The 19472-nt window shown below is 41.4% G+C and overlaps 2 protein-coding genes across 3 annotated transcripts; one reads left to right on the top strand and one right to left on the bottom strand.

Annotated features, from left to right (window-relative positions):
• Positions 1 to 676: 676 nt before the first annotated feature.
• LOC311109316 (STEAP family member 1B-like) lies at positions 677 to 13688 on the bottom strand. The gene is made up of 6 exons (XM_084152152.1): positions 13453 to 13688; positions 10165 to 10283; positions 9097 to 9454; positions 5520 to 5686; positions 3804 to 3968; positions 677 to 1934 (listed from the first exon to the last, which is right to left on the bottom strand). Exons 2-6 carry the CDS (start codon positions 10270 to 10272, stop codon positions 1680 to 1682), a joined length of 1053 nt encoding a protein of 350 aa, XP_084008278.1. The 5' UTR covers positions 10273 to 10283; positions 13453 to 13688; the 3' UTR covers positions 677 to 1679.
• On the top strand, positions 13063 to 16699 carry LOC311109317 (uncharacterized protein). Of its 2 annotated transcripts, none has more exons than XM_084152154.1 (5): positions 13063 to 13161; positions 15109 to 15217; positions 16002 to 16121; positions 16308 to 16386; positions 16478 to 16699. In XM_084152154.1, the coding sequence occupies exons 2-5, from the start codon at positions 15176 to 15178 to the stop codon at positions 16567 to 16569; spliced, it is 333 nt and encodes a 110-aa protein (XP_084008280.1). In that variant the 5' UTR covers positions 13063 to 13161; positions 15109 to 15175; the 3' UTR covers positions 16570 to 16699. The 2 variants fall into 2 exon arrangements, with proteins under 2 accessions (XP_084008280.1, XP_084008279.1); XM_084152153.1 differs by lacking the exon at positions 13063 to 13161 and adding an exon at positions 14201 to 14599.
• The last annotated feature ends 2773 nt before the right edge of the window (positions 16700 to 19472 follow it).

Below are 19472 nucleotides of genomic sequence, written 5' to 3'. Positions count from 1 at the left end.
TTATCCTTCTTCTTCCTCGAAACACGGCGAGTGGAGTTTAGACCAAAAAGCTCTATTTTTGTCTCATCAGACCACATGACCTTCTCCCATTCCTCCTCTGGATCATCCAGATAGTCATTGGCAAACTTCAGACGGGCCTGGACATGCGCTGGCTTGAGCAGGGGGACCTTGCGTGCGCTGCAGGATTTTAATCTATGACGGCGTAGTGTGTTACTAATGGTTTTCTTTGAGACTGTGGTCCCAGCTCTCTTCAGGTCATTGACCAGGTCCTGCTGTGTAGTTCTGGGCAGGTCCCTCACCTTCCTCATGATCACTGATGCCCCACGAGGTGAGATCTTGCATGGAGCCCCAGACCGAGGGTGATTGACCGTCATCTTGAACTTCTTCCATTTTCTAATAATTGCGCCAACAGTTGTTGCCTTCTCACCAAGCTGCTTGCCTATTGTCCTGTAGCCCATCCCAGCCTTGTGCAGGTCTACAATTTTATCCCTGATGTTCTTACACAGCTCTCTGGTCTTGGCCATTGTGGAGAGGTTGGAGTCTGTTTGATTGAGTGTGTGGACAGGTGTCTTTTATACAGGTAACGAGTTCAAACAGGTGCAGTTAATACAGGTAATGAGTGGAGAACAGGAGAGCTTCTTAAAGAAAAACTAACAGGTCTGTGAGAGCCGGAATTCTTACTGGTTGGTAGGTGATCAAATACTTATGTCATGCAATAAAATGCAAATTAATTACTTAAAAATCATACAATGTGATTGTTTGGATTTTTGTTTTAGATTCCGTCTCTCACAGTTGAAGTGTACCTATGATAAAAATTACAGACCTCTACATGCTTTGTAAGTAGGAAAACCTGCAAAATCGGCAGTGTATCAAATACTTGTTCTCCCCACTGTAGAAGCAAACCGGATGGACATCATGAAAATGATCGGAGAGGTTGAGAGTAGAAGAAGTTCAGGAGCAAAAACAAATAAAATAGAATTATTGTAAAATTGACTGTGTCCATAAGGTGTAGATAGTAAGAAAAGTTGAAAAGTAATAAAGAGGAGTATATATATATAAAAAACATGGGGGATTACATTGATGGAAGTTACAATCTATCTGCAATATTAAGCTGATCTACCCCCCAAAAAGATAAAAAGAAATAAAAAAAGAAAGTATGACCCAAATGGCACCCTATTCCTTATACAGTGCACTACATTTTACATTGTCTACAGTTTGACATTAAATAACATTACTATGCACTAACTACTTACTTATAGAACTTTTGTCTAAGAGGAGCAGGCTTTGGTTTCTCCATGTTTCCCTGACTGGGTGCAAACATGCCACAAGATGGTCCTTCGTTTTTCTTTAACCTTCAACTGAGCTGAGCATTCTCAGTAGCCTTGTCTGATCCTGCAATATCTCAGTGAAACAAAACATGAGCGCAGAAGTCAGTCTGCTTAACCAGGCTACGCTCTCAGGACATCAATTCAGTAAACACACTGTGTATAGACTACAGAGTCTGTCACCTCTATAATCAGGAAGTGAAACAGATATCTGTATAATATGCAGAAGAGTGGAACTGTGCAGTGGCCACTTTATGTTGTCCATCAACCAGCACCGATTATCCTTGAGTTCCAGAGACCAAGCTTCCGGTCTTATCCCATAATTGAAACAATTTATCAATCGTCACTGCTGTGTCATTTTTCAGTCACTCCCCTTCCCCTTGGGGGGCGGGGCCTCTCCCATCCTCGACGAATCTGCCCCAGCCTCCGGTCCAGGCAAGGCAGCAGCAGCACGGCCTTGACCAATAGGACGGTGGCTGGGAGGAGCGAGGCCAGGATGAAGGATGGAGGGGTGTACCACACGTAGTGCTTAGGCTCCACCCACTTCCTCCACCCGTAGACCAGAGCATGGGCCATACACAGGACCAGGGCCGCATATCCCAGACTCCTCTGCAGGACGGAAGGACCAGAAGATAGGTAAACAATAAGGAGGCCTGTCAACAGCTACTAAGTTCCACAAGTACTGCCAAGCAGACAGACTAACAGTGAAATTCAGGGTCATTGACACAAATAGAGATAAATACAGATGAAGTCGGAAGTTTACATACACCTTAGCCAAATACATTTAAACTAAGTTTTTCACAATTCCTGACATTTAATCCTAGTAAAAATTCCCTGTCTTAGGTCAGTTAGGATCACCACTTTATTTTAAGAATGTGAAATGTCTGAATAATAGTAGAGAGAATTATTTATTTCAGCTTTTATTTATTTCATCACATTCCCAGTGGGTCAGAAGTTTACATACACTCAATTAGTATATGGTAGCATTGCCTTTAAATTGTTTAACTTGGGTCAAACATTTTGGGTAGCCTTCCACAAGCTTCCCACAATAAGTTGGGTGAATTTTGACCCCTTCCTCCTGACAGAGCTGGTGTAACTTAGTCAGGTTTGTAGGCCTCCTTGCTCTCACACGCTTTTTCAGTTCTGCCTACACATTTTCTATAGGACTGAGGTCAGGGCTTTGTGATGGCCACTCCAATACCTTGACTTTGTTGTCCTTAAGCCATTTTGCCACAACTTTGGAAGTATGCTTGGGGTCATTGTCCATTTGGAAGACGCATTTGCGACCAAGCTTTAACTTCCTGACTGATGTCTTGGGATGTTGCTTCAATATATCCACATAATTTTCCTTCCTCATGATGCCATCTATTTTGTGAAGTCCACCAGTCCCTCCTGCAGCAAAGCACCCCCACAGCATAATGCTGCCACCCCCGTGCTTCACGGTTGGGATGGTGTTCTTCAGCTTGCAAGGTACCACCTTTTTCCTCCAAACATAACGATGGTCATTATGGCCAAACAGTTCTATTTTAGTTTCATCAGACCAGAGGACATTTCTCCAAAATGTACGATCTTTGTCCCCATGTGCAGTTGCAAACCATAGTCTGGCTTTTGTATGGCGGTTTTGGAGCAGTGGCTTCTTCCTTGCTGAGCGGCCTTTCAGGTTATGTCGATATAGGACTCGTTTTACTGTGGATATAGATACTTTTGTACCTGTTTCCTCCACCATCTTCACAAGGTCCTTTGCTGTTGTTCTGGGATTGATTTGCACTTTTTGCACCAAAGTACGTTAATCTCTAGGAGACAGAACGCGTCTCCTTCCTGAGCGGTATGACGGCTGCGTGGTCCCATGGTGTTTATACTTGCGTACTATTGATTATACAGATGAGCGTGGTACCTTCATGCGTTTGGAAATTGCTCCCAAGGATGAACCAGACTTGTGGAGGTCTACCATTTTTTTTCTGAGGTCTTGGCTGATTTCTTTTGATTTTCCCATGATGTCAAGCAAAGAGGCACTGAGTTTGAAGGTAGGCCTTGAAATACATCCACATGTACACCTCCAATTGACTCAAATGATGTCAATTAGCCTATCAGAAGCTTCTAAAGCCATGACATCATTTCCTGGAATTTTCCAAGCTGTTTAAAGGCACAGTCAATTTAAATTGTGATACAGTGAATTATAAGTGAAATAAACTGTCTGTAAACAATTGTTGGAAAAATTACTTGTGTCATGCACAAAGTAGATGTCCTAACCGACTTGCCAAAACGATAGTTTGTTAACAAGAAATGTGTGGAGTGGTTGAAAAACAAGTTTTAATGACTCCAACCTAAGTGTATGTAAACTTCCGACTTCAACTGTAGATGCTGGAGAGGAAACACTGACCACTTAAATCATCGAGAGACACGCAGACAGACAGCTGAATGGAAGGACATACGGACAGTCAGACAGAAAATAATATTTTTTCAGGGTCAGATAGATACCTGCACCCAGGTGAACTCTCTCCAGTTGAGGGCATCAGAAATGGAGGGAAGAGAGGAGATAGCTAATAAAGCCAGCAGACCCAGACCCATGATACCCAGGGAGACATAGATCTCCATACGCCACACGTCATCTGCCACCCATGAGTCCTCCTGGTTCTGCTGGACCTGATGGAGAGATAGACAATTACAATTATATTATAATATGGTTAAGGTTGCAAAATTCCAGTAACTTTCCCAAAATTCCCAGTAAAAAAAAAAAATCCTAGTTGGAAGTTTCCCGTAATCTTGGCTATATACATGGTGTACCAGTCGATGTGCATGGGTACGAGGTAATTGAGGTAGATAATGTACATACAGGTAGGGGTAAAGTGACTAGTCAACAGGATAGATAATTAACAGTAGCAGCAGCATATGTGATGAGTCAAAAGAGTTGGTCAATGCAGATGGTCTGGGTAGCTATTTGGTTACCTATTTGACTAACTATTTGGCAGTCTTATGGCTTGGGGGTAGAAGCTGTTCAGGGTCCTGTTGGTTCCAGACTTGGTGCATCGGTAACTCTTGTCGTGCGGTAGCAGAGAGAACAGTCTATGACTTGGGTGGCTTGAGTCTTTGACAATTTTTAGGGCCTTCCTCTGACACCGTATAGCCTGGTTCCTCTCGAGGTTCCTGCCTTTCTAGGGAGTTTTTCCCAGCCACCATACATATGCATTGCTTGCACTTTGGGGTTTTAGGCTGGGTATCTGTATAAGCACTTTGTTACAACTGCTGATGTAAAAAGGGCCTTATAAAATACATTTGATTGATTGAATATACGCCATATTTATCAAATAAGCATTTCACATACACATATCAAAGTCACATCTGACAACAATGCCTGATTGAGAACTGGCGTATTGGGATGGGCAACAGAGTCAATATAAAGTTGGCTTTCAATAATAGCTGTTATTATTCTTCATATTCACATTAGATTCCATACTGAGAAAAGTACACAACGATCAGGTGGTTCTGTTTATGCTGGCCGGCATACAGCACATAACAAAACGCTCCCACCTCAACGCCAACAGAAACCTGGCACCATAATTTGTCACCTAAGAATTGGTTTACCCTGTCATGAAATGATATACCAATATACAACCCTATCTCTCTCTCTTTCGCTCTCTCTCTCACTATCTCCCTATTTCTCTATTGCACCTGCTGTCTCGACCTCTGAATGCTTGGCTATGAAAAGCCAACTGACATTTACTCCTGAGGTGCTGACCTGTTGCACCCTCTATAACTACTGTGATTATTATTTGACCTTGCTGGTCATCTATGAATGTTTGAACATCTTGAGGAACGATCTAACCTTAAATGGTCATGTACTCTTATAATCTCTACCCAGCACAGCCAGAAGAGGACTGGCCACCCCTTGGAACCTGGTCCCTCTCTAGGTTTCTGCTTAGCTCCTGCCTTTCTAGGGAGTTTTTCCTAGCAACTGTGCATCTACATCTGCATTGCTTGCTCTTTGGGGTTTTAGGCTGGGTATCTGTATAAGCACTTCGTGACAATTGTTGATATGAAAAGGGCTTTATAAAAATACATTTGATTGATTGAGTTTGATTGAATATACACCATATTGATGAAATAAGCAGCCTTCTGTTCATCATAGTATAAAATGCGTATCAACAGTTATACAAAATGTTTTATACAAGCCTGGTCTAGCCAGTAGCCATCTACCTGTTGGTAAGCCCAGTTGAGCAGCTTGTATCTGTAGGAGCGTCTCATAGGGTAACAGAGGCTGTAGATAGCATGGAGTGCTGCTAGGAAGAAGGCTAGCAGGCCCAGCTGTTTCCTCATAGACATCCACCTCTCCAACCAGCCTGGGAAACTGCTGTACTTGGTACCTAAGAGAGAGAGAGAGAGAGAGAGAGAGAGAGAGAGACACAGACAGACAGACAGGCAGACAGACAGACAGACAGACAGACAGACAGACAGACAGACAGACAGACAGACAGACAGACAGACAGACAGACAGACAGACAGACAGACAGACAGACAGACAGACAGACAGACAGACAGACAGACAGACAGACAGACAGACAGACAGACAGACAGACAGACAGACAGACAGACAGACAGAGAGACAGAGAGACAGAGAGAGAGAGAGCTGGGAAAGTCATTTTTACATGGTGGATCTACATCTCGTCTGCCTGGCAGAAGAACCTCACGATAGTGTGTGTCATCGTGTCAACAACAACATCCTAGTCAAACAAATGTTCTGGTTTGACACTATGTTGCCACATCCTGGCTGTCTGGCTGTCAGTGGAACCCTAATATAGACTAACTTCAGTACTTTTCATATGATCCATTGACCTTTATTGTAGGGAAACCCAGCCCCAAAAATCCTATGTGTTATCCTATCCTATCTATTTGTGAACCTGATGAAGCTTGCTTCCATTGTGGCTGGCTGCATATTTTCAACCCCCTACAATTGCATTGCACTGAGGAAACCTCAACCTATATTTATACACTGCAAGGCTCCAATTACCCTTATGAGTAGGGACTGAACAGAGAGAGAGATGAAGAGGGGGCGGGAGAGATGAAGAGGGGGAGGGGAGATTGAGGGGAAGGGTCAGACAAGGAGAGGAGCGGGGGGGGGGGGGGGGGGGGGGGTAGTAAGGTCAAACTGGAGCATTTATTTGACTAGGGTGTTGGTGTTGACACAATGACACATAATTTCTTGAGGTTCTTCTGCCAGGCAGACAAGAGTAGACCTTCCTGCAGGGAAAAACAACCTCTGGCTAATTCATAACAACTATAAATAGGATTTCATTTATTCTCTAAACTTAAATAAATAAGTAAATAAATCCACTCCAACTGCGCTTATGCAAACTGTGTGTCTCACTGCACTGATTTCATGTCAGTGTGTGTTTGTGGAAGTATGTGTACAAATGTGCACTCCAATGACATTTCAAATTGTACTGTTTGTGGTAGTAGGCCTAATCGCGCTTTTCCATTGAGGATTCACTTTTTAAATGTTCCGTTTCCATCTATCTAACTTCTCTAACATCCCGTGTGGTTGGTAGAGCACGGCACTTATAACGCCAGGGTTGTGGGTTCGATTCCCATGGGGTACCAGTAAAAACAAAATATGAAAAAGTGTGCTAGATGAATGTAAATGCACGTTCTGATATTTCTTTATTATTTTTTCTTTTTCTGGATGATGTGTGTATTGTGTTAAATAAGTATTACTGTACTGTTGGAGCTAGAAACACAAGCATTTAGCTGCACCTGTGATAACATCTGCAATTCTGTGTATACGACCAATAAACTTTGATTTGACATTTTCAGATGCTATTTACATAAAAATGGCTGTGTGAACTTTAACACCTCACAAACCAACAGTCTTGAATGATGCAGAGGTTGTTGATCCTGCTCGCCACAAGTATTTAGTGTCACACTCCTGATATAATAACACTAGAGCTAACATTAACATAAAACACTGGCGGCCCACTGGTGTGGAGGTAAAGGCGTCAGCATGCTTCAGTTCGGCTGGCGGCTAGCCGAAGTCGGCTAGGCGAACTGAACAAGTGTGCTCGCATACTCCCTTAAAAGACCTTCGCTTGCAAAACGAGAAAAAAGCAGCAATAGTATTGTTTGTCCATTTTGAGAAGCCGTAGCCAGACTATTCCTCAAAACAGTCAGAATGAATCTAAGATAACTCAGAAAATCTGTCATTAAATTGAACGTTTTTGCCGAGGAGATCTTAGTCGCGCAATTTTACATCTACTAAGATGTTTGGTGCAGTATTTGTCAACGACAGAATGTGCATGAAAACGAGTCGTCTCTCGTGGAATGACAACTAAGACGTTATTGAAGAATCTCTACTGTTGACCAATCATCGATGAAGAGGCGTAGACTTCGGCTACTGACATCGGCTACCGACTTCGGCTTGCCTCCAGAAAACATGTTGTGTGCCCGAATATCCGAAAAAAGTCCAAAACGAACAAAAACGTCACAAAATGTCGTCATAATATATGCACAAACTGTTCCAAACTGTTTCGGCTGGGAAGCATGCGGACGCCTTATAGTGGGGAAAAAAAGTATTTAGTCAGCCACCAATTGTGCAAGTTCTCCCACTTAAAAAGATGAGAGGGCCTGTAATTTTCATCATAGGTACACGTCAACTATGACAGACAAATTGAGAAGAAAAAATCCAGAACATCACATTGTAGGATTTTTAATGAATTTATTTGCAAATTATGGTGGAAAATAAGTATTTGGTCACCTACAAACAAGCAAGATTTCTGGCTCTCACAGACCTGTAACTTCTTCTTTAAGAGGCTCCTCTGTCCTCCACTCGTTACCTGTATTAATGGCACCTGTTTGAACTTGTTATCAGTATAAAAGACACCTGTCCACAACCTCAAACAGTCACACTCCAAACTCCACTATGGCCAAGACCAAAGAGCTGTCAAAGGACACCAGAAACAAAATTGTAGACCTGCACCAGGCTGGGAAGACTGAATCTGCAATAGGTAAGCAGCTTGGTTTGAAGAAATCAACTGCGGGAGCAATTATTAGGAAATGGAAGACATACAAGACCACTGATAATCTCCCTCGATCTGGGGCTCCACGGTCTTTCAGCATGACAATGATCCCAAACACACCGCCCGGGCAACGAAGGAGTGGCTTCGTAAGAAGCATTTCAAGGTCCTGGAGTGGCCTAGCCAGTCTCCAGATCTCAACCCCATAGAAAATATTTGGAGGGAGTTGAAAGTCTGTGTTGCCCAGCGATCTGCATGGAGGAATGGGCCAAAATACCAGCAACAGTGTGTGAAAACCTTGTGAAGACTTACAGAAAACATTTGACCTGTGTCATTGCCAACAAAGGGTATATAACAAAGTATTGAGAAACTTTTGTTATTAACCAAATACTTATTTTCCACCATAATTAGCAAATAAATTCATAAAAAATCCTACAATGTGATTTTCTGGATTTTTTTTTCTCATTTTGTCTGTCATAGTTGACGTGTACCTATGATGAAAATTACAGGCCTCTCTCATCTTTTTAAGTGGGAGAACTTGCACAATTGGTGGCTGACTAAATACTTTTTTTCCCCACTGTAAGTCTCAAAGGAAAAGCATCATGTGTAGCACATAGTAATGGGCAAATTTAAGTGTAGGACTTTGAGCATACTTAGGAGTATGTATATGTATGTGCTTGCCTGCATGTGTGTGTGTGTCTGTGTGTGTGTGCATGTGTGTGTGTACCTGCCTCCATACATACAGTATGTGTATGCATGTAGCCTACCTCTGTGCAGCTGTAGCAGGGCAGCCAGTAGCCCAGGCAGATAGACCAGAGCAAGCAGAGATATGGCCGTCCATGGCAGGGTCTTATTCATCACCAGTATAGGGATCTTATAGAAGTCACTCCTGCTCTGAGACACAAAGGGCTGCAGCACATCCCTCATAAAGGTGTACAGGAAGGTCAGCGCCATCAAGATGGCCATCAGTTTGAGGGGTAGGTGCCACTGGGGGAAGAGGGGCATCTCTTCTAAACAGACGCTGGAGGGAAACTCAAACTCCTCCAGGGCGAAGGAGACAAGCAGAGGGCGATGTTTAGGATGTTTAGACCCATTCAACACCAGAGCCTCCTGGTCTTCTGAGTCCTTCGGGAGAGGAGAGAGGAGAGGAGAGGCAACATCACTTTCGAGTGATGCGCACGCATCCCCCGACCAAAAAGCTCTGTAGAAGGATAGCTAACGCTAAAGTCGGAACCTTGACAAACTTAACAGTGAGTGAGTGATGACCATGAAAACATGCAAGACTGATGGCTATAGCTATGTTCAACAAGTATAATATTCTTCTGGCTTTATCTAGCTCCATTTGTGATATTTTACCTTGCTTCGCTGGCTTGCTAGCTTGCTAGGTAATCAATCCTCTGATGACATCTGCGATGTTGTAGTCGATAACCATTTGATTACGTGTTTGTTAACTTTCATGAGCTGCATTTGAAGTTGCATGTGATTGTATCCACTGCTAGGTAAACAAAGAGCTTTCTGATTCTGGGAAATGTGCCGGGAAATGTGTCTATAAGCTTTCTCTTCTATAGCACAGTAATACCACAGCAATGAATGGCCGACATACAACTAACTGACTATATAGTATCTTAAATGCAAACAAACACTTCACATTCTGTCTGAGTCACAACCAGTTGAAATGACTAATAACAGCAACAGGGTAAGCAGGACAACTTTTATTTAAGCAAAGTGCCCCTATTCACACAGCATATTCCCCTCGGCGGCCATTGTGTAGTGCTTTTCCTACTCATCAGAGAGCTTAGCCTGATTCACTGACATGGGCAATGGGTGTGTTTTACCTTGTGAACCAGGTGTGGTTTGTCCACTGGGTCCATTATAGCTAGCTCATGCCATGTGTTTTGGTCCTCCACCACAGTGGTCCGTGAATCAGCTTGTCTTTTCTCCATAATTTCAGAGACTGGGCAGACAGGAACAGAGACATCATCATAGATTAAGGCATTTCAACATACTGGAATTACATGTCTGGAAACACCTGAAACACCCTTGGTAGTTCCTCTTAATTGTAGTGTATACGCTGACTAAGTAAGACATTCTGTATTGATAGTCAGAGTTTGGCTAGTACTCCTATAGAGTTGACTGTGTGGTCTTGCTGATCAATTAAACATTATTAAAAACAAGAAACTACATTTTAAGTGAGAATAGGCATTGGTCTGAAGCCAAAAAATTTATGGAATTCACATGAGCACCACAATGCCTATTCCACCCATGCTCTACCAAGGTTTTCCAGCACATAGCTTTGACCTACTACACTAGCTATGTTGGTATTCTCCTTCAAACTATGTATAGGCAGGTTGCTTAGGATTCAAACCTTCTCAAACAGCAAGTCAAATAAGCAAGCAATGATTCTGATGTTGTCATTTTAACCTGGTGCAGAGTGTGGAGCACCCCGACTACAATTTACTTGTGGATGGCGATTTCAGATTGTCTGTAAACACACAGAACATTTATTTGACACCGTGTTGATCACTCAGCACACATTTGGATTATAAATGTCAAGACAGCAGGAGAGGGAGTTTATGCCGGAGCTTGAATTTATTTGACACGTGCTGTCAGTCTGGTAAGCATGCACAACTGAGGTTCTGTTTACATGTGCGTTTTGGTTTCAAAAATTTACTATATGCGGTTCAACATAGCTAATTTACTGTTTCTTAACAAAGCAATTTGTTTTCTCAGCTATGGTTTGTGTTGTGGTCTTGGATGTTCTTAGTCGAGGAAATGTAGCATAGCTAACTGCAGTGTTTGTCCTGTCTGAAATCTGGCAACCTTGTCTTAACGTTACTGTCATTTGGTCTGTGCAATGCAAATGAACGTGATCAGCGTGGCAGTTTCCTAATGTTTGGTGGTTTTAAACTTAACAAAACTAATGTTAACTAACTATTTATTTTTATTTAACCTTTATTTAACCAGGTAAGCCAGTTGAGTTTATTTGTGCATATTTTTTTGTGCTCCGATTATACGCAAGTGTCTAGATCAGCAGTTTACACATGATGACTTCAGCCTTATGTGAGAAGTACCTTACTTGGCAAAATATAGATAGATAGCTTTCCTCGCTTGTTGGTTAGCTACCTAGCCAACGTTAGCTCTCATGTGATTGGTATAACATTATGTTAGCTAGCTAGCTAGCTAATCAAAACAAAATCACATTCATTGGCTAGCTACCTTTATTTGCCTGTTCGTTAGCTAGCCAGCTTTCAGCTGACTGATGTTAGCTAGCTACAGAGGCTAGCTGCTGGACTTTGTACACGCAAGCTAACATTAGCTAGGTAACGTTAGCAAGTTAGCTACCTAGCTAATCTCTGTTTGCATTTATTGATTAACCTCAGCTTGAATACCACCATGTAGCTAGCTATATACAGTAGCCTAGGTTTGTTCGCATACACTTCTTATGACTGGCATCATGGGGCAAGCAGCTGTGTTGTTGTCGAGCGACGACGGCTAAAAAATATGTTAGCATTGTCAGAAATCCTACACATCGTAGCACATCGTTGTTTCTTAACGGACGGAAATGTGCACGTGAGAGGGATAAATTATACATTTTATAAAAAACTGTTGCACCTACAAATTTAGTCAATCCGGCATTTTTTTAATCCAATGGTCACTTTATGGACGCTATAGTCTAGTTTTAATCCGACCTCTAGAATTTGAGCTAGGTAGGTGCAAGAAATACTCTTAAAACTCAATTGCTAAAAAAATCTGGTATGTGGTTCTCGGTAATTGACGGACGGCTGATGACGATAGGCGGGGAGTGTGTTATGTACCTCCAATCACGTTGAGTTTTCATCGAGATTGGTGTCATATTGGCTTAGATATGATGATAGGGAGATTTTAATTTAACACCAAGCTTCAACCAATGCCTATAATAGACGTGACTATCGTGAATATCATGGGTTGCATGTTTCGTCACAATATTCGTTTGAACGTTCGTTTTGAACCGATTGATGCCCGACTGAGCATTCTACACAATGCATCGTCAATGAGTGCCCTTACAAAAACATATTGCAGTTTTTAAACTGCAGTAAAAGTCTGTAACTGCAGTCAGCTGTGGTATTTTGGATGCAGTAATTGCAGAATAGCTGCAATGTACTGCAGTGGAACTGCAGTTATACTGCACTCTAACTGCAGTTACACTACAAAATTACTACAGTAAAAAAAACAGTGTTATTTTGGATGTAGTATTTGCAGCATACTGCAGTGATACTGCACTCTGACTGCAATCTTTACAGTTGCTTGGAAATACAATGACATTCAAAAGGAGGCAAATTATTAGTAGGAAAACCTTTTGTCAATTTTGATGTCACCAAATTGACTTTAGATGCAGTATTGACTAACTTTGCTAGCTAATGACAACATTGCCATCTGTCTAAAGTATATTCGAATACATGATAATGCTGGCAAAGTAGTTTCCTACTACATATTTGACTACTTTTGCAATGTCATCGTATTTCCAGGCACTATAGTGTAATTTAGACAAAACAGTAGTTACCTCCATCCAGAATGACTGACTGGGTTTATAACCACTTTAGGGCACCACTATGACGACGCCGATAGAGGGCGGCTTGAGAACGGTCATAAGAATGGTTTGACGCGACCGAGTGACGGAGATGAAATCTATGAATAATTAGCCTGTTCCAATCCGAATCTCCTGGGTTTCATTCACAGGACGGAATGTGAAGAACTCGAGATCTGAGAGCAGAATCCACATGACTTCCATTCCCACGGCATTAAACCGAAACCATTAATCCCCGAGGATTAAAAAAAAACAAGATTGTCAAAAGGTAACAGAAGAACATAATTGTGACAGAAATTGAATAGGAAGAAAAACAGTATTAAGTTTGTAGCCTAGTACAGTGCAGTGTAGCCTACTAAGTAGCAAGCAAATATGGAAATCTGATACCTGTAGAAATGTTTTATTTGTTTACTTGAAGATTTCGATGTTGTAACTTTAAAAAGTGTCTATAAAATAATTACCAAAGCACATATGCTCAAACAGCATTAGTAGAGCAAACAATGGCATAAATGTGGACAAACTGTTAACCTACTGTATGTGTGTCATGTCAGTGACTTACTGGATGTTTAGGTCATCTGTACAAATATGTATCCGGCCGATGGACGGGTCCAAGCAGATGAAAGTTGTGTGGGAAAAATGGAAACTGCGCGCTGCGTGAACAAATTTCAACACGCGTGGAGGACACGGGGATCATTTACATTATGAACAGAAGTATCCAGTCCACGACTAGCTCGCGGCTCGGGCTACATCTATTTAAATGTTCCACAACCTACGCGTCTTCAAAATGTAGCGGACGTGGGGTATTGAGCGTTCTATAGTGAAAGGACGGCATCAAAGGAGGGGGTCTGGCAAATTCTGTCCACGGATTGGAAGTTGGATTTGGAAGGGGCGTGTTCTATTACACACCTCTGGGCAAGGATAGGTAAGTGCGCCGGTGAGGCGGAGTGAATGCGACATTTCGGGGCGGGTCTTGGATGCAATTCACAACCCAAAATATTGAATGGTGTGTCCACGTCAACGATACAGGAAGGTTTGCCTATAGCCTACTGTGGACTACACTACCCTTTTTTTCAATTTCTGGGAAAACATGAGCAACGAACACATACAGACCCCATCTAGGGATCAAATTAAAGTTATATTCTATTCTAAAGAATGAGTTAACCAATGTAAAAAATTGATGTTATTTGCAACCACAAAAAAGTGAATGTCCTATTTATCCTCTTACAACAACTTTTAAGAACTTTTTTCTCTCCTTTCTGGAGAGTCTCCAATTAATTATTGAACCCTGAACATGCAAGTGTCTGGAATGTATGGCCGTAATGTATGTTCAATTTCACAAGTTTGCAGTGAATGCTTTCATTTCAATGACCCGTAGATGTCTCTCTAGTCTTGCCCTCTGTGGCTCTGTGGACGGTCTCTGCTCTGTAGAATGATGGATATTTTTTCTAAAGTTAATTGAGTTTAGGCTGCTTCCTTTCCTCTAAACTCACATGACCATCCTGTGATTTTCTATCCGTCTCCCAAAATAGGCCTCAGAACTTTGTTGTTGGGGATGTGAATGTGTTAGTTGGATACTGCTTAAAAAATATTACTTTTCACAAGATGCATTTGACAGGGTGGATCCTTGCAGTGGCTCTAGTTTTTGCGACCTCAAATCTCAAGATCACATCCGCGGGACCTCTCCATGCGCAATGCAAAGTAGAATGGTAAGCTACGGTTTGACCATTATTAGGCTATGACTATATGTCTGTGTTTTGACCACATGGTGCGTGCTGTTTTTATTGTGGTTCTGGTTGTTTTTATTGTTGTTGTTCACTGTTGCTGTTTTATGGTCTGACCCATATCAATACAAACATATGATCTCATGGACAGGCCTAAATCCAAAGTGCATGCCCCTCATGATGACTAATAATTTATTATAGCTCTTTGCACAAAATGGCTCCAAATAAACATAAATAGCTTTACATGGTGCTGATTTATCACAACCACTTGTGAATTTAATTAGCAGTTCTATGATAGGCCCAGTTGAACACTACCCTCTGTATCCATAAGATGGCGCCAGTGCCATTTTACCTGAAATGACTGTGGCGGATGATAGTATTGAGTAGCCTCGGAGGCCCAGGATTCTCAACTACAAGCTGTGGAAAGATGGCGGACGAGACTAAGAATTGAGCCCTGTCATCTATTTATTTCTATGTTCTGGGTCTGACTGCAGGTACTTTGGGATCCCCTGTAGACAGGTCTATGAAGGTCTGGTCACTCAGATCAAGCAGTGGAGGACCATGTCCAGTTGTGCCTTGGGGGGCCAGAGGTGCCTCTACAAGGTATGGTGTGTGTGTGTGTGTGTTTCTATTTGTATAATTACTTGTGTGTGTTTAGGGTTACAAAGGGAGGGTATATTACTGGTAACTTTCAAAGTTTACCAGTAAACTACCAGAATTTTTTGAAACATTCAAGGATTTTATGGAATTTTCAAAACATGTCAAATATATAAAATCATAAATTTAGATTATTTTAATATAAAACATTGAGTGACAAAGCTGTAAAACATTATCCTAAACCTAAATATAATCAATCAACTTAGTGAATACCGTTGGTGTTTAATGTAAGGGTTCCAGCATGACATTTCCTTAACATTTTTACTCAACTTTATTTACTCTGTCAATATGTGATTGTTGTAAATGTTTTGGTGCCAAACTGGTGGCAGTTGTGAAAAAAGTACATTGTTGGAAAAATTAATTGGAAATGATGTCATTGTTGATTAGATGCTTTTTTAATTAATTAAGCCGTTTTCTCTTGAATTCATATTTTTTATTTATTTTTATTTATTTAAGTATAAATTACCAAAGTTACCATAGATTGTCATACATTACCTGTTAATTACCAAAATTAGAGAAAATTCCAGTAACTTTGGTAAATTACTGGTAGTTTTACAACCCTATGGGTGTTGCATATTTCTTTGTCTCTGTCTCTGTCTCTGTCTCTGTCTCTGTCTCTGTCTCTGTCTCTGTCTCTGTCTCTGTCTATCTCTATCTCTATCTCTATCTCTATCTCTATCTCTATCTCTATCTCTATCTCTATCTCTTTCTTTTTCTCGCTGCTCCCCAGCTCCAGGCAGCCTCTATACACTTCATAGCAGCCAAACACACCACACCGTTTAAGAAGTCTGTCGATGACCTTACATTCCGTCTGGTCTCCTTTGAGTTCTTCACCCACTGTCACGTCTCGGTAGGAGGGATATTCTCTGATCCTGTTGTCACTTCTATACATCCATATGACATATAAGGACAATAATATCATGTGTAGGCCTTTTTAGGATCATATCTTTTTCGTGGATTATCTGCAGCTAACACTACAGTAACTTGTCTCAGGTCTAAAACACTTATTCTAACCAGAACCATTCTTTCTCTGCAGGCCATGTCTGTCTCAGAGAGCTGGTACGCCATTAGAGATCATGGCACAAACTACTGCAACCTCTATAATCTCATGGAAGGTGAGATGGATACCTCTAATACATATATTGGATAATCTGCACATTAATTATAAAATGTTGTCACTAATCGTTCTCCTTGTAATTCAAACAGGAAGTGGCCTTACAGACACCCCTGGATACAAAGAGATAACAAGTGACTTCCTGTGTACCCAGCGATCCTCTGCTGACTGCATTGTGTACTGACACCATGATGGCCCATAGTTCATGTTGCATGGCAACAGCTTGCTCGCCATCAGATAGTTCCTCATCATTTGATAGTGTTAGCAGCACTGCATTTTATACACTCGCTGCTTTTGTTTCTTTCAAGGTCTTCTTTTTTATTTGATCCATTTATTATTATGCTGTATCTTTTTCTCCTTGTTCCTTTTTACATTTTGATTATAATCATTGTTATTGTACAGTAACTGTCCACCTTGTAATGAAACATCAAGTCAAAACTTTCAAGTAAGAAGTAGTGAGGTAAAAGTTTGATCTGTAAGGTCCATCCTGCTGTCTCAACCCGGTAGAAAACGTAGTTGTAAATATAGCTCTCCTTTCATTCTATACCTCTGAGGTGAGTCGTGGTCTGAGGAGGGGCATCGTTCTTTTTGACACCTAAACCAGTTTTCCTCTTAAAAGCAATGGTGCCGGAGTAAAAAAAAAACACAGTGAGGTATGTGAATTGCAGGGCAGGTTTTTATTAGCACAGCAATATGGTCAGCTGGGCTTTGCCATCCATCACAGCGAAGGCTTTTCAGATCACTGCAAGAAGACACTTTGCCACGGACATCAATGTCTATGGCTGCATCCCAAATGTCAACGTATTCCCTATATAGTGCACTAGTTTTGACATAGGCCCATAGGGTGCACTTTATAGGGATAGGGTGCCATTTGGGAGTTAGACAATCTCTACAGTGCCTTGCAAAGGTATTCATCCCCCTTGGCGGTTTTCCTATTTTGTTGCATTACAACCTGTAATTTAAATGGATTTTTATTTGGATTTCATGTAATGGACAAACACAAAATATTCCAAATTGGTGAAGTGAAATGAAAAAAATTACTTGTTTCAAAAAATTATACTAAATAAATAACGGAAAAGTGGTGCGTGCATATGTATTCACCCCCTTTGCTAGGAAGTCCCTAAATAAGATCTGGTGCAACCAATTACCTTCAGAAGTCACATAATTAGTTAAATAAAGTCCACCTGTGTGCAATCTAAGTGTCACATGACCTGTAATATGATCTCAGTATATATACACCTGTTCTGAAAGGCCCCAGAGTCTGCAACACCACTAAGCAAAGGGCACCACCAAGCAAGCGGCACCATGAAGACCAAGGAGCTCTCCAAAGAGGTTAGCGACAAAGTTGTGGAGAAGTACAGATCAGGGTTGGGTTATAAAAAAATATCAGAAACTTTGAACATACAACGGAGCACCATTAAATCCATTATTAAAAAATTGAAAGAATATGGCACCACAAAAAACCTGCCAAGAGAGGACCGCCCACCAAAACTCACGGACCAGGCAAGGAGGGCATTAATCAGAGGCAACAAAGAGACCAAAGATAACACTGAAGGAGCAGCAAAGCTCCACAGCAGAGATTGGAGTATCTGTCCATAGGACCACTTTAAGCCGTACACTCCACAGAGCTAGGCTTTACGGAAGAGTGGCCAGAAAAAAGCCACTGCTTAAAGAAAAAAATAAGCAAACATGTTTGGTGTTCGCTAAAAGGCATGTGGGAGACTCCCCAAACATATGGAAGAAGGTACTCTGGTCAGATGAGACTAAAATTGAGCTTTTTGGCCATCAAGGAAAACGCTATGTCTGGCGCAAACCCAACACCTCTCATCACCCCGAGAACACCATCCCAGCAGGGACTGGGAAACTGGTCAGAATTGAAGGAATGATGGATGGCGCTAAATACAGGGAAATTCTTGAGGGAAACCTGTTTCAGTCTTCCAGAGATTTGAGACTGGGACGGAGGTTCACCTTCCAGCAGGACAATGACCCTAAGCATACTGTTAAAGCAACACTCGAGTGGTTTAAGGGGAAACATTTAAATGTCTTGGAATGGCCTAGTCAAAGCCCAGACCTCAATCTAATTCTCTGGTATGACTTAAAGATTGCTGTACACCAGCGGAACCCATCCAACTTGAAGGAGCTGGAGCAGTTTTGCCTTGAAGAATGGGCAAAAATCCCAGTGGCTAGATGTGCCAAGCTTAGAGACATACCCCAAGAGACTTGCAGCTGTAATTGCTGCAAAAGGTGGCTCTACAAAGTGTTGACTTTGGGGGGGTGAATAGTTATGCACACTCAAGTTTTCTGTTTTTTTGTCTTATTTCTTGTTTGTTTCATCAAAAAAAATATTTTGTATCTTCAAAGTGCTAGGCATGATGTGTAAATCAAATGATACAAATCCCCCAAAAATCAATTTTAATTCCAGGTTGTAAGGAAACAAAATAGGAAAAATGCCAAGGGGGTGAATACTTTCGCAAGCCACTGTATGCCTTAGTTTAGCCAGATAGCTTTCCTCTCTTGCCAATAGGTGGCAGTGTCTGCAAGTGCCTTTGTCTTGTTGCGGTTATCTGCAAAAATTGACTTTTATTATCATTAAACCACAGCAATTCCAATATTTCAAAGCAAAGGTGTATGCATTTCACTATGGATAGAGAAAGTGGACTAGGAAGAGAGCAGGCATTGCATAAAGACTATTGCTTTGATTCTTCATTTTTACAGCACGTATAGGAAGCACCTAGCTTCACAGGTTAAGGGCATAGATTTCCCTGCTTTCTGAAGAAGTGTAACATAACAGAATGAAATGTGCCCAAAGAGATCAACACATTTTTTAATTCTGATAGTAAGTAGACTATTATTTTCTGTGAATGTGCTATCCAATATAATGATTGATTTGAAATAGCTCTTCAACTAACACTTACACTACAGTAATATCAGGGCTTAAATTGGGAAGGTTGTCGTGGACCTGACTTCAAAATGGGTAAGCTCTGAGAGATCATTTTTAATTGACAGTTTTATGTCCATCTGACAGTTAGCATTGGCTCCATCCTCTCCTCCATCCAAATGTGGATGAATGCTGTTCCACTTCATTCC

Source organism: Coregonus lavaretus (assembly GCF_964263955.1).
Source record: "Coregonus lavaretus genome assembly, chromosome: 34".
Lineage (NCBI taxonomy): Eukaryota > Metazoa > Chordata > Actinopteri > Salmoniformes > Salmonidae > Coregonus > Coregonus lavaretus.
The sequence above is the reverse complement of the archived record's forward strand: the minus strand, read 5'-3'. Positions and strand labels throughout refer to the sequence as shown.

Excerpts from the sequence above, each read along its gene's own strand:
- LOC311109316 (XM_084152152.1), bottom strand. The coding sequence starts at position 10,272 with ATGGAGAAAAGACAAGCTGATTCACGGACCACTGTGGTGGAGGACCAA. Across the intron at positions 5,687-9,096 it reads CCTGCTACAGCTGCACAGAG|GTACCAAGTACAGCAGTTTC; the intron begins GTAGGCTACATG and ends TCTCTCTCTTAG. Across the intron at positions 1,935-3,803 it reads GAGAGTTCACCTGGGTGCAG|AGGAGTCTGGGATATGCGGC; the intron begins GTATCTATCTGA and ends TCCGTCCTGCAG.
- LOC311109317 (XM_084152153.1), top strand. The coding sequence starts at position 14,496 with ATGCATTTGACAGGGTGGATCCTTGCAGTGGCTCTAGTTTTTGCGACC. Across the intron at positions 14,600-15,108 it reads GCGCAATGCAAAGTAGAATG|GTACTTTGGGATCCCCTGTA; the intron begins GTAAGCTACGGT and ends GTCTGACTGCAG. Across the intron at positions 16,387-16,477 it reads CCTCTATAATCTCATGGAAG|GAAGTGGCCTTACAGACACC; the intron begins GTGAGATGGATA and ends TAATTCAAACAG.